The sequence below is a fragment of the Pristis pectinata genome, chromosome 7, assembly GCF_009764475.1.
Source record: "Pristis pectinata isolate sPriPec2 chromosome 7, sPriPec2.1.pri, whole genome shotgun sequence".
NCBI classification, from domain to species: Eukaryota; Metazoa; Chordata; class Chondrichthyes; order Rhinopristiformes; family Pristidae; genus Pristis; species Pristis pectinata.
The window spans coordinates 72269081-72283090 of record NC_067411.1 but is presented as its reverse complement, the minus strand read 5'-3'; the positions used below and the strand labels follow the sequence as shown (position 1 = coordinate 72283090).

The window sequence follows — 14010 nt, the reverse complement described above, 5'->3', positions numbered from 1 at the left end:
GCCCCCAAATCATCTCCTCAACTCATTTCCATCTTGCACCCCAGTAATCAATGCAACAGCATTTGTGCAAGTCACCTGGAATCCTTTCACAAAATTGTTCTGCTCATCCACTATCCTCCACACACACTGCTTCAGGAATGTTACAAATTTGTATGCCAGGCTCTTTTACATCCAATTCAAAGTTTAACTGATGGTTTAATATCTAATCAAAAGAAAGCACCCTAAACAGACTAGCACTCATTTGGTACTGCACTGACTTCTTAGCCTAGATTAAATCCCAGAAGTGGATTGGAACCCACAACGTTCTGACTCAAGAGTTGGCACTGAGCAATGCTGACACCTATACAATAGTGTCATGCATGGTAGAAACAGCCAGGAAATAAGATGAATACTGAATTGCTGATAATTTTACATTGTATTTACATGCCCTCCATTACATCTCCAAGCTCTCAAAATCTTTTTAAATACCCACAATTTAAAAACTAGAAATTGTCAGGAAATTGAAGTGTTCTAGTAAATTTTCACTGGAAGAAATGCAAAAATAAACACAGTCAAAAGATAATTTTCTTACTGAATCTCATTTATTATTAATGGAACATTAAATTTTAATAGAGCACTTTAGCAATGTGGCATCATAAAAGAACATCAATATCTGAGTGGAGAATTAAAACATCCTCGGGAGTCTGGGGGAAAATGGGTATACTTTCAGACTGTTTTAACTGGGAGGAGATTTAACCATGAGACAAATTATTTATACAGATTGCAGTTAGTTTAAAAGGCTCTTGAACTAGCTTCCAACAGACAAAATCTCCACAGACTAAACATTGGAGTGGCCATTTTGAGAAGGGTTGTCTTGAGATGAAAGTGCTGTGCTTGAGGCCTAATTGCAAAGGCTCTGACAAGAGAAAGCTGAGTGGTGACAAAATATTGTAAGTCAAGGTCTATTTCTTTTAACCCAGTACTAACTTAAGAGCTAGAACTAGTAGTCAGTGGAGTGGGATGTTCCTCCTAAAAAATGTGAGAGAACAGGGAGAAGCCTAGTGTCCCTGACAACGTTTGCAGGAAGTGTGTCTAGCTGCAGCTTCTCTCAGACTGTGTGGATTGGTTGGAGCAGCAGTTGGACTTATTGAGAAGCATGCAGCAGGCAGAAAGTGTTATAGATAGGAGTTTCAGGGAGGCAGTCACACCGCATGTTCAGACAGATAGATGGGTGACCGCCTGCAGGGGCAGGCAGGCAGGTAGATCCCCTTAAGGATCAACATGGTAACCTACGTGTGCAGCCATGAGAGAGGGGTGAGGTATAAAATGAATACTACTCATCTGTATTTAGCGTGGAGAAGGACATGGAAACTAGTGACTTCAGGGAATTGGAACGCTAACTGATTTATTATTGCCACACGTATTGAGATACAGTGAAAAGCTTTTGTTTGCGTGCCATCCAGACAGATCATTCCATACCTAAGTACATCAAGGTAGTAAGAAGGAAAACGGAATGCAAAATATAGTGTTACATGTAAAGAGAAAGTACAGTGCAGATTGACAAATAAAGTGCAAGGGCCACAACGAGGTAGGTTGGGAGTTCCTCAAGCGTCTGAGAGGTCCATTCAAGAATCTGATAATATTGTGATATTATTCAAGCTCTCCTTGTGCCTGGTGGTATATGCTCTCAAGTTTTTGTATCTTCTGCCCAGCAGGAGGGGAGAGAAGAGAGAATGACCAGGGTAGGAGGGGTCCTTGATTAAGTTGACTGCTTTCTCAAGGCAGTGGAAAGTGTAGACAGAGTCAATGGAGGGGAGGCTGGTTTGCATGATAGACTGGGCTGCATTCACAACTCTGCAATTTCTTGCAATGTTCGACACATCAGTTGCTATAGCAAGCTGTGATGCATCCAGCAGGATTCTCCTGTGGCTATTCCCCTCTCTAACAGGTGTACTGCTTTGGACACTGTTGGGAGGGATGGCCTCTCAAAGGAAAGCAACAGTATCAGTCAAATCAGTGGCACCACTGCTGACTCCGTTGTACAGCAGGGTAGGTCAAAGTCTAGGCGAGCAGTAGTGATAAGGAACTCCGTAGTCAGGGGCACAGATAGGCATTTCTGAGGCCGCAAGTGAGACTCCGGGATGTTGTACTGCCTTCCTGGTGCCAGGGTCAAGGATATCTTTGAACAGGTACAGGACATCCTGAAAGGGGTGACCAGCCAGAGTTCACAGTCCATATAGATACCAACAACATAAGCAGGAAGAAAGATGAGGTCCTGTAAAGTGAATATAGGGAATTAGGCAGAAGGTTAAAGAACAGGACCTCTAGAATTGTACTCTCAGGATTACTCCCAGTGCCACACATTAGTGAGGGTAGGAATAGGAGGACAAGGCAAATGAATGAGTGGCTGAAGAGCCGATGCAGGCGGAGAGCTACTTGGACCATTGGGATCTCTTTGGGGGCAGAGGTGACCTGAACAAGAGGGATGGAATGCATCTGAATTGGAGGGGAACCAATAACCTTGTGGGGAGGTTTGCTAGTGCTACTCAGAAGGGTTTAAACTAGTCCAGTGGGGGTGGACCCAGCGTAGTAGTGTATCAGATGAGAAAGATGAAGCAAATATAAAGCAAGCAAGATCAGTAGGCAGGCCAGGCAGGGGCAGGACAGGAAGCATGGAAGGTCTGATAGGCTAAACTGCATTTTCTTTAATGCAAGAAGCCTCACAGGTAAGGCAATGAACTTAAAGCATAGATCAGCACATGGAATTGTGATATTATAGGTATTACAGAAATATAATTGAGGGGTGGGCAAGATTGGCAGCTCAGTGTTCGAAGTACCAATGCTTCCGGCGTGACAGAGGTGGAGGCAAGAAGGAGGGAGCTGCACTATTGACTGGGGGAATATTAAGGCAGTACTTAAAGAGGATATCCAGGTGGGAATGTCCACCGAGGCCACATGGGTAGAACTTAGAAATAAAAAAGTTGGGGGGGGGGGTGCAGTGGTGGTTAACTTTGATGGGATTACACTATAGGCCCCCCAATAGTCAGCTGGATTTAGAAAAGTATTGATGTAGGGAAATTACAGATAGGTGTAGAAATAATAGGGTTGTAATTGTAGGTCATTTTAACTTCCCTAATATTGACTGGGATTGCCTTAATGCTAAGGGATTAGATGGGGCAGAATTTGTTAAGTGTGTCCAGGAAAGTTTTCTCTAGCAATATGTAGATGGCCCTACAAGAGAAGGGGTTACACTTGACCTCCTATTAGGAAATGAGTAAGTGGCTAAGTGGTTGATGTATCAGTGGAGGATTACTTTGGAACCAGTGACCATAATTCTATTAGTTTCAAGATAGTCATAGAAAAAAAATAGGACTGGCCCTCAAGTTAGTCCTCAAATAGGGGAAGGCTAATTTTGATGGCATTAGACAGGAACTCTCAAAAGTTGATTGGAAGAGGTTGTTTGCATGTAAAGAGGAGTCTGGCAAATGGGAGGCTTTTAAAAGTGAAACAAGAAGAGTTCAGGGCCAGAAAGTTCGTGTTAAAGAGCAAGGCTCTCAAGATGAGGAAACCTTGGTTGATGAGGGATATTGAGGGTCCAATCAAGAAAAAGGAGGCAATTGTTAGGTATAGGCAGCTGGCATCAAGTGATTTCCTCCAACAATATAAGGGATGTAGTACACTTAAGGAAATTCGGATGGTAAAAAGGGACCTTGAGATATCCCTGGCAGATAAGATAAAGGAGAATACTAAATGATTCAATATTAAGAGTAAAAAGGGTAGCTAGGAAGAGAGTAAGTCCCCTTAAGGATCAACATGGTAACCCATGTATGGAACCATGGGAAACGGATGAGGTATTAAATTAATACTATTTGTCTGTATTTACCATGGAGAAGGACATGGAAGCTAGGGAATTCAGGGGAGGGAACAATGATAATCTGGAGTGTATGAACATTACACAGGAGGAAATTTTTGAAGTCTTGAAATGCATAAAGGTGAATAAATCCCCAGGGCTTGACCAGGTGTATCCTGGAATGTTATGGGGAGCAGATTGCTGGCGCCCATGCAAAGCTTTTTGAAACTTCCTTAACCACAGGTGAGGTACCCAAAGGCTGGAGATTAGCTAATGTTGTGCATTTATTTAAGAAGGACATCAAGGATAAGCCAGTGAACTACAGGCTGGTGAGCCTTACATCAGTGGTGGGAAAGTTATTGGAAGAGATTCCAAGAGACTGGATTTATTTGCATTTGGAAAGCAAGGACTGATTAGGAATAGGCTTTGTGCATGGAAAATCATGTCTCACAAATTTGATTAAACTTTTTGAAAAGTTGAGCAAGAGAATTGATGAGGGTAGGGCAGTAGTTGTTACCAACATGGACTTTAGCAAGGCCTTTGACAAAGGTTCTGCATGGTAAGCTGGTCCAGAAGATTAGAACACATGGGATCCAGGATGTGTCACCTAATTAGATACAAAATTGGCTTGGTGCTAGGAGGCAGAAGGTGGTAGTGGAGGGTTGTTTTTTTTTTAAGATTAGAGGCCTGAGACCACAGGGATCAGTGCTGGGTCCTGTTATTTGTCACATCTATGCTAATGATTTGAATGAGAATATAGATGGTATGTTTAGTAAGCTTGCACATGACACTGAAATTTGTGGTAGAGTGGGCAGTGAAGAGGTCGTCTGAGGTTACAACAAGATATTGATCAAATGGGAAAGTGGGTAAAGGAAAAGCAGATGGAATTTAACTCAGACTAGCGTGAGGTAATGCATTTTGGGAAGTTAAACCAGGGCAGGACATACAAAGTGAATGGCAGGATCCTGGGGAAAGCTGTACAACAGGGAGATCGAGGGGTACAAGTACACAGTTCCCTGAAAGTGACCGTGTAGATAGACAGGATGGTGAAGAAAGCATACAGCAGGTTTGCTTTCATTGGCTGAGGCACTGAGTACCAGAGTTGGGATGTCATGAGACAGTTGTATAAAATGTTGGTTAGGCCGCACTTGGATTATTGTGTGCAATTCTGGTTGCCACACTAAAAGGAAAGAGAGGATGCAGAAAAGATTCATAAGGATGCTGCTTGGATGAGAGGATTTGAGTTATATGGAGAGATTGGATAGACTAGGTCTGTTTTCCCTGGAGCGAAGGCAACTGAGGGGTGACATGAAAGAAGTATATAAAATTATGAAAAATATAGTTAAGGGAGTATAGTTAAGGTAGATAGCCAGAGTCTGTTCCCCATGGTGGGGATGCCTAAACTAGAGGGCACAGGTTTAAGGTGAGTGCGACGACGTTTGAAGGGAACCTAAGGGGTAAATTTTTCACACACAGAGTAGTTGCTCCATGCAATGTTATGCCTCTTTTTTCCAATCTTGGGCAAAATCTTTTTCCATTTTCAACCAAGAAATTAAAAGTGAAAAACCAAAGTCAAGTTGTTAGAATTGGGCAGAATTATTCCCACAGAATCACATATTATTACAAACCTTTCATTTAGAGGTGATTCACCTTCAGATTAAGCAATTTACTCAGATGTAAATATCCATCACAATACTATCAACTGCAAAATTTAGATTCGTATATAGTGGATTTAAGAAGTACTCTGCCTACAAAGTAAAATGAATAATACTTGTTCTGTGAAATAACCAATATAAAGCCATCTTTCAATAAAAAAACACAACATAAATATTAAAAAGTAGAAAAATATGCACTAAATAACTTTGAAACTCACCTTGCAAGTTTATTGTAGGATTACTTTAAATTATTCAATAGTCCATAGCAAAGAAACAGCCCATTTGGCCTGACCAGTCATTGCCAGCATTTACGCTCACAAAGATCTCCTCCCACCCATATTACACAAAAGTAGGTCAAACAATTTTCGAAGCTTTCTCTGTCATTCGATAAGATTTAGGCTGATCTTCTTCCACAAGTTCACATTGCCACACAGTCCCCACATCCTCTGATACCTTTAGCATCCAATAATCTCAATCCCAGTCTTAAATATAATCAACAACTAAGCAACTGTAACCCTCCGAGAATTTCGCATTATTGCAATAGCCTGGAGAAGGAAATTCTTCCCCATCTCAGTCCTGAACTGCTGAATCCTTATCCTGAGACTGTGAAATTTTATATACAAGGGAATCAAAGGATATCGGATTAGCAGAAAACTGGCACTTCAGTAAATAAGCAGCCATGATCGTTTTGAAGGCTGAGAAGGCAGGAGGAGCTAAATGGGCTACTCCTGCTTATACTTCTTATGTATTGTGCCCTCTGGTTTTAGACTCATCAGCCTAAGGAAACTATCTATCAGGATTTATCCAGCTCATCCTGTGCCATATGTCAATGAAAACACCACTCACTCCAACTCCTGTGCATAAAGGTCAATATTACTGAATATCTCTGCACAAGGCAAACACTCCAAAGAATCAATCCAAATATATCTTTCATTCAGGAAGGAGAACAAAACTGCACACAATATAACAACTATCTCATCAAAACTCTGCATAAACTCAACAATACTTCCTTACTCTTATATTCCAACATCCTTGCAATAAAGGTCAACATAGCATTTAACTTCTCAATTGACAGCTCCATCTGCATATTTACTGTATCTCATTAACGAGCATAGCAATATATTCTTTAAAAAAAAACATTTACTGATTTCTCATGATTTAAAAACAGTGCAGTGTTTTCATAGCCTTCCAATTCTTTGCGAACCTTCTCACATTCCCACTTAGCTTTGTATCTTCATCAAACTTGGCTACGTTCTCTTTTCATCCAAATCATTAATAAGAATTGTGAATAAGTGAGTGACTAGTACTGACCCCAGTGACAAATCATTAGTAACAGGCTGCCAACTTGAAAACAAGCCATTTATTCCTAATCTGTTTCCTGTCCTATAACCATTTGCCTATCCGTGTTAATATTTCACCCCTGACTGCATGAGCTTTATTTTACATAACATCTAACTGTCAGCTTATCTTTACATCCCCTACCACGATAGGATGGACTCTTGGCCTCACAATCTACCATATGGTCTTGCACCTTATTGTCTGCCTGCACTGCACTTCCTCTGTAACTGTAACACTTCATTCTGCATTTCCTTTGTATTACCTCAATGCACTGTTGTAATGAAATGATGTGTATGGATGGCATGCAAAACAATGTTTTTCACTGTACCTTGGTACATGTGATAATAATAAACCGATTTAATTCTATCTTCCCTTTCAAGGCCTCCAGTAATTCTTCAGGAGTGATGCAAGGCTGCAGGATATTTGACTATGATAGGCAGAGGTCACCCAAGCATCTTTTTGTCTGAATTTTCAAGCAGAAAGAAAACTGCCATGCACCATAGAAAGCATCCTATCTGGATGCATCACAGCTTAGTATGGCAACTGCTCTGCCCAGGACCGCAAGAAACTGCAGAGAGTTGTGGACACAGCCCAGCGCATCATGAAAACCAGCCTCCCCTCCATAGACTCTGGCTATACCTCTCGCTGCCTTGGTGAAGCAGCCAGCATAATCAAAGGCCACTCCCACCTGGGTCATTCTCTTTTCTCTCCTCTCCCATCAGGCAGAAGATACAGGAGCCTGAGGGCACATACCACCAGGCTCAAGGACAGCTTCTATACCACGGTGATAAGACTATTGAACGGTTTCCTTATACGATGAGATGGACTCTTGACCTCACAATCTATCTTGTTTGACTTTGCACCTTATTGTCTACCTGCAATGCACTTCCCCTGTAGCTGTGACACTTTACTCTGTATTCTGTTATTGTTTTTACCCTGTACTACCTCAATGCACTGTGTAATGAATTGATCTGTACAGACGGTATGCAAGACAAGTATTTCACTGTACCTCGGTACAAGTGACAATAGTAAACCGATACCAATATTGTATTGGCAAACCAATACAAGTTATAAATAAACAATCTGCCAACGCCTCTAGTTTGATGTTCTTATCCTTGCTTCATCACTTCCTACCTTTCTTATCCGACAGCTCTCTGCAACCTGACTTGTCATTTCTTTGACTCCAGTGCGAATGTATCATCTCTTCACCCCACAAATGCTGTCCATATAAGCTTCCTCCAAAACCCCTTCTGCTGACCCTTGTGCCAGACCAAATTTTCCATTCCTTCCTCTTTTGCTTATCTAAACTTCCCCTTAAATTCATCAATGCATTTCATCTCAACTACTTTGGCCAATACCAAATTCCATACTATAACAACTCACTGGTTAAAGACATCTTCCCTAGATTTTTTTTTAGTGATGTACAGCCCTTGCTTTGGATCGTCCCATAGCTGAAAACATTTTCCCTACACCTCCCTATCGAACCCTTTTATAATCTCACACACTGCTATCAGTCCACCCGCAGTCAACCCTTTTATAGAGTAAAGAGCCCGTCTGTTCAATTTTTATATGGTTAGTTCCTATAGGTACAGCTTCAACTTGGTACAGCTTCAACTGTGGATTTAATGCCATCTCTGGACCAAATGCCAAGATTTGTAAGCACACTTTAACAACTTCAAATGTACTTACTGTAGAAGGCTATTGCTGACAGATTCTAGGAACTCTGTGCTGAGAGTTTCATCCAAACCATCGTCACAAGTCAGAAGAGCTTCCACCAATGGAACAACCTCAGGTAAAGTGAGAACAGGTAAACAGAGAATAGAAAAATTCCTCCATCGTTCTGGTGGTAACCTATAAAAGACAACACCATGTCTTAAAAATAAACGAAAAAATAAGGAAATGCTTCTAATTTAGAAGATGAATAGAAAATATTAGAAATACACATATATCTGCATCTAAGAAGAGGGTACCTAAGTCTACTGGCAGTGACCTCGTGAGAACTCAAGATGCACTTGCTCAGATCTTTTATCTTTTACCATGTTGTTAAATCTGGGTAGTTCTATCATTTTCTAACTTTATTTCAGTTTCATCATATTTTCATCTTTTAACAAATATTTGTCAGACTTCAGGCTTGTCACTTGCAGAGATGAACAGATAGAATCCTTGGAGAAATAAAACTGTCCAAAATTGAAATGTCCAGTCATTGAGAAACAAATCAGACAAAGGAGTTGGATTTTGAAAACTATATCTGTGACTCTATATGCTAGTAATTTAAGGAAACTCAGAGTTAGCCAACTATCCCAGATTTTAAAATGCACCTGCTTATGAACTTTAATATTTGTTTCCACCAAAGTAAGATGCTATTGGTGTAAAATGTTCATACAAGAATTTAGGTACAGATCCAAATTTAAGACTGATTTATGAATGTAGTTCATTAATCTACTGAATGCATCAATTTTGCTTTTTTCACTAATTACCAATTCAATTGACTTGAAATATATCAATCTACAAGCATAGAAATAATTAATTCCAATCTATAGAAACAAATATTGATTAGCTAAATCTGTGTCAAAATTACCAATATATGTAGTTCCAATCAACTACAGTATCCCCTATGGTTCTCCATCAGAGGGGCCCCTATGCAAAAATGAACAATAGATAACAGGAAGAGAGCCAAGTAATAGGTACCAATATAAACATACAAATATAATTGAACAAATCCTAATAACGTAACAGTAAGAAATCAGCAATGCTTATTTATTTTTTAAGTCACTTTAAAGAAATAGCCTACCTCCAGCACTCACTTTGTCTGGGTCATTGTGCAAGGCTGTATTTGGAGCCCTCACTTGTTATTTTTTTCTGTTATCTAATAATTATATTCCTGAAGTATATCAGCCAATAATAGTATAACTTTCTCTGCTGACGCCTATATTCTTCAGCAAGGAAATCAGAACCTGTATGTGTGGGTGAGGAACCAAAGTTACATTGCAATGGGATAGCAGATATGGTATCCATGTTCAGTCAGCGATTCTCAGCATGATATTCAAATGCTATTAAAGTTTCTCATGAGCAGGACTGTAATATAAATAACCAGGAATCAAGATACAGCCTTACTATAATATTTACACTTCAAAAGTAGGGCAGCCCCTCCCAAGCTGGTTCCACTGTCCTTGCAAGAGTTTGCTGTTCAAAACTTTTGAATAGCAAACCTCCACCCACCCTCTAGGAATTTCTCTATGGTAGGGGATCTCAGAGAAACATGAACAATTTCCAAACAGAAACCGTTGGAAATACTCAGCTGGTCAGGCTGCAGCTGAAAAGAGAGAACAGAATTGTCGGAATTGGGAAACAATTGTATAAAAGTTACTTTACCAATCCAAGACCTAAATAGATTTCACCAAAGCAAAATAATTCTTGATCCTAGAAACCACATAACCTTCTCAATGGAAAAATCTTAAATTTGTACTGTTCAACATAATGCATATGTGACATTAATCAAACTGTCATGTTAGCAATGCTACTTGTTTGGCAGAAAGAAGTTTTTGAAATATACTGCCAAAAGATTTATGTCTTCTAGTTTGGAGCCATTGGAAATACTAAAATTATAGTCATTTATGTTTTTAATTGGCAAATTAAGTACTTTTTAAAAGCAGCCAGTTGTCACATTACCATAATTTTAAAAAATGGTTGGGAGAGCTACAATTATGCAACTTGATTTTGCTTTGCATTAACAGTCCTGAAACACTGGAATGAAGCATTCCAGAAAATGCAAAGCCTGTAGTTGCATGCATTGCGTGCTACTGGCTTTGTAGTTGCTGAATGTTGTCCTGAACAACTTTGAATGTAAATACTGGTACGATTCTTTATCCGTAAAGTGAGACAGAATGTCTGCAAATGGAATACCACTTCATATGGTTGCATCAACACTTCCGATTATACTCATAATCATACTTCAGTAGATGTGACAAATGTATGTTCTATTCAGTGTGTGTTAAGTTTTATGTTCGAAGTCAGATAGAATTTAAAAATTAATTGGTATAACTAGTAATGTACAGCATTCTGAGGGGTCTATATGAATACAAGTTCCTTCTTTAAATCACTCATGATTATTAGCAATGGCTACAAAAGACATCTGTTTCAGAAAAAAAGCTATAGCGCCATCCTGATAACTGATACACAATTTAACATATCCACCAGAGATACACAGGCAAGAGTGTAGCTCTGGGAGTCTTCAACATTGACTCCAGCTCCCAGGAAATCTCATGACATTGGATCAAATATGGGAAATGGAACCTCCTCCTGATCATAATTATAGTCCTCCTTCAATTGATGAAGCAGTGCTCCCTTTTCTCGAGCAACACCTGGAAAAGACCACGGTAAACAGCAAGGACATATAATGTATTCTAGTTGGGTATTTCAGTGTCAAAGTCCATTATCAAGACTGGCTTGATAGCACATTCACTCACCAAGCCACTTAAGTCCTGACAGACAAAGTCACCAGATCGGGTCTGAAGCATGTAGAGAGTGAACCAAGCATGAAGGATTAACCTACTTGATTTTGATCTCACCAATCTACCTGTGCCATTATATAACTGGTAGAAGTTATCATCTCACAGCCTTTATAGCGACAAAGCTCTATCTCAACACAGATGACACTCGCTATTGTGTTGTGTGGCACTACAGTCATGTTGATTGGGGTACACTTATAACAAATGTGGCAGCTCAAACTCCGTATCAACAAGGTGCTGTGGATTATTAGCCGCAGCAGGAATATGCAACCCCTAAACTCATGGCCTTGCGTAGCCCTTACTTGACCACTACTATCAAGTTCACGTTCCACGAGGGATGCAAAAGGGCACATCAGGAGCAGCACCAGGCATACCTAAAAATGAGGTGCCAAACTAGTGAAGCTGTAACACAGGACCACCAGATCTCTTTGAGCTCTGCAGTCTTGCCAGATCTAGCTGTGAACAGTGGTGAACAATTAAACAACAAAGAGGACGTGGCTCCAAGAATATCGCCATCCTTAACAACACTGGGACTGGGCATGTGAGTGCTAACGACAAGGCCGAGGTATTCACAATCATGCTCAACCAGAAATACAAGGTGGATATTCAATCCCAGCTTTCTCCCGAGATGCCCAGTCAGTTTTCAGCCAATTCGATCCACTCCACAAGATATCAAGAAACGGCTGACAGCACAGGATACAGCAAGAGCTATGAGAACACACAAAGGACCAAATGTAGTAGCTGTGTCTCTCGCCAAGCTGCAGCAATACATTTATAGTACTGCCATCTACACGAGCAAGTGAAAAATTGCCCAGGTATATCCTTTTCATAAAAAGCAGAAAAATTCAATTTAGTTATCACCGAATTAGCCTACTCTCAATCATCAGCAAAGTGATGGAAGGTACCATGTGCAAGTTTGGGTTTCGCCAGGCCTCATTACAACCGTAGTGCAAATTTGGACAAAAGAGATGAATTCCAGAGGTGCGATGAGGATAACTGCCCTTGGCATCAACACAGTATTTGACCCACTGTGGCATCAAAATACCCAGGTAAAACTTAAGTCAAAGGGCATCAAAGGGAAGTTGCTGGGGGAGTATCTTCATTGGAAGGATTGCAGTGGTTCAAGAAGATAACTCATCACCATCTTCTCAAGGGCGAATTTGAGATGGACAATAAATGTCAATCTTAAAAAAAATCTTAAGAACAAGGCTACTATGGATTCCTTTCTAAATTAGTATTCAGTGACTTCACTGGTTTCAAATGAAGTAGCGGCTAAAAAATAAGGAATAATAATAATAATAAGGAAAAATAACTGTGTGGCATATAATCTGATTTAATAATATCCAACAGATCTATAATAAGCTTTGGGGGCATGAACAAGCTGTACTATGAAGTGATAAGATGAAGAAGTGCACTTACGAATCTCTGCATTGAAAGCTCTAATTGCAACCATAATTGTGCAAAATAAGAACAAGTAACCAAAACAAAAATATCTGATCTTTACTTCATGTTGTGTGCTTTCTTCAATTGAACTACAGAGCAGAATGGATGGAGTATTTAAATGTTGTTCAACATGCTACGCCATTATCTGAAGAAAAATATTAATTTAAGGAACACTGAATGAAAGACACAGATTACATATTTAAATAGAAGATTCAATTAAAATAAACGTGTTGGCTCTCTTCACAATAAAGTAATTCAATTGAAATCCTTAGTAAGTGTAAAGGAGAATAATCCTTGCTCTCTGAATAAATTTTAATCAATGGCAGTTAAGTTTAAAGAATGTCTACAGGCCTCTGTGAACAAGATTCAACAGGGCACTGGAGTTGTAGTCCATGCAGTTTTACCCCTCCACAGTGCTTCACATTAAACATCACCACAACCACATATACAATGAACCTAAACTTGCAGCAAGAATGCAACCCACAATATTTCAGCACATGAATTTTTTAAGAGGGCAGAAAAATTTAGCACAGTGAAATATGGTTTGATTTTTTTTTATTTACATTAATCACTGTTTATAAAGTTTTGAATGATTTTACATTGTATTTCAAACCTGACATTTACCTTAACGTGGAACTTCTGTCACTCTGATAGTCTTGAAGTTGCTTCACTAGAGAAGAGACCACCTGGAAAAACAAAATAGGAAATCATACACTACACAAAAAAAAACAAAAGTCCATCAATCTCAAATTTGAAAATTTGGAATGATTTACTAATTTCTATTACCTTTTGTGATGAAGAAGTAACTCTGAGGTCACCCTGGGTTGCATGGCTCTCACAGAGAAGATCCTTTCCCCAAATTTTGAATTCCCCCTTCATTAAACTTTTCAAATCCTTTAATTATTTTGAATGCCTCAATTATATCATCCCAATACCTATGCTCAAGGGAATACAAACCTACTCTCTGCAACCTGTATTTAACCCTTCTTGCCTTGGTATTATTCTGGTGAATGTGCAGTGCATCGCCCATAGAACCAACACTGCACCTTCTTGGGGAAGTAGCGCCACGATTAGTTATCCTACAACTGAGCACCTAACATGTGAGTTAGAATGGAAAACTTTGCCAAATTAGAAATTTCAGCCTTAACCCCATGGCAAAGTAACAACTATTTTCTAAAATCACCTTCTTGCAACTGAAAAAGACTCCTTAACATCGCCATGGTAGAATAAATATTTT

The 14010-nt window shown here is 39.6% G+C and overlaps 1 protein-coding gene across 3 annotated transcripts in view; it reads right to left on the bottom strand.

Annotated features, from left to right (window-relative positions):
- fancc (FA complementation group C) overlaps positions 1 to 14010 on the bottom strand; it is a 147943-nt gene that overhangs the window by 56196 nt on the left and 77737 nt on the right. For all 3 annotated transcript variants that reach the window (XM_052020040.1, XM_052020041.1, XM_052020042.1), the window contains 2 exons: positions 13398 to 13459; positions 8512 to 8673 (listed from right to left, as the gene is read on the bottom strand). In XM_052020040.1, coding sequence (XP_051876000.1) covers positions 8512 to 8673; positions 13398 to 13459 — 224 coding nt within the window. The remainder of the gene's footprint in view (positions 1 to 8511; positions 8674 to 13397; positions 13460 to 14010) is intronic.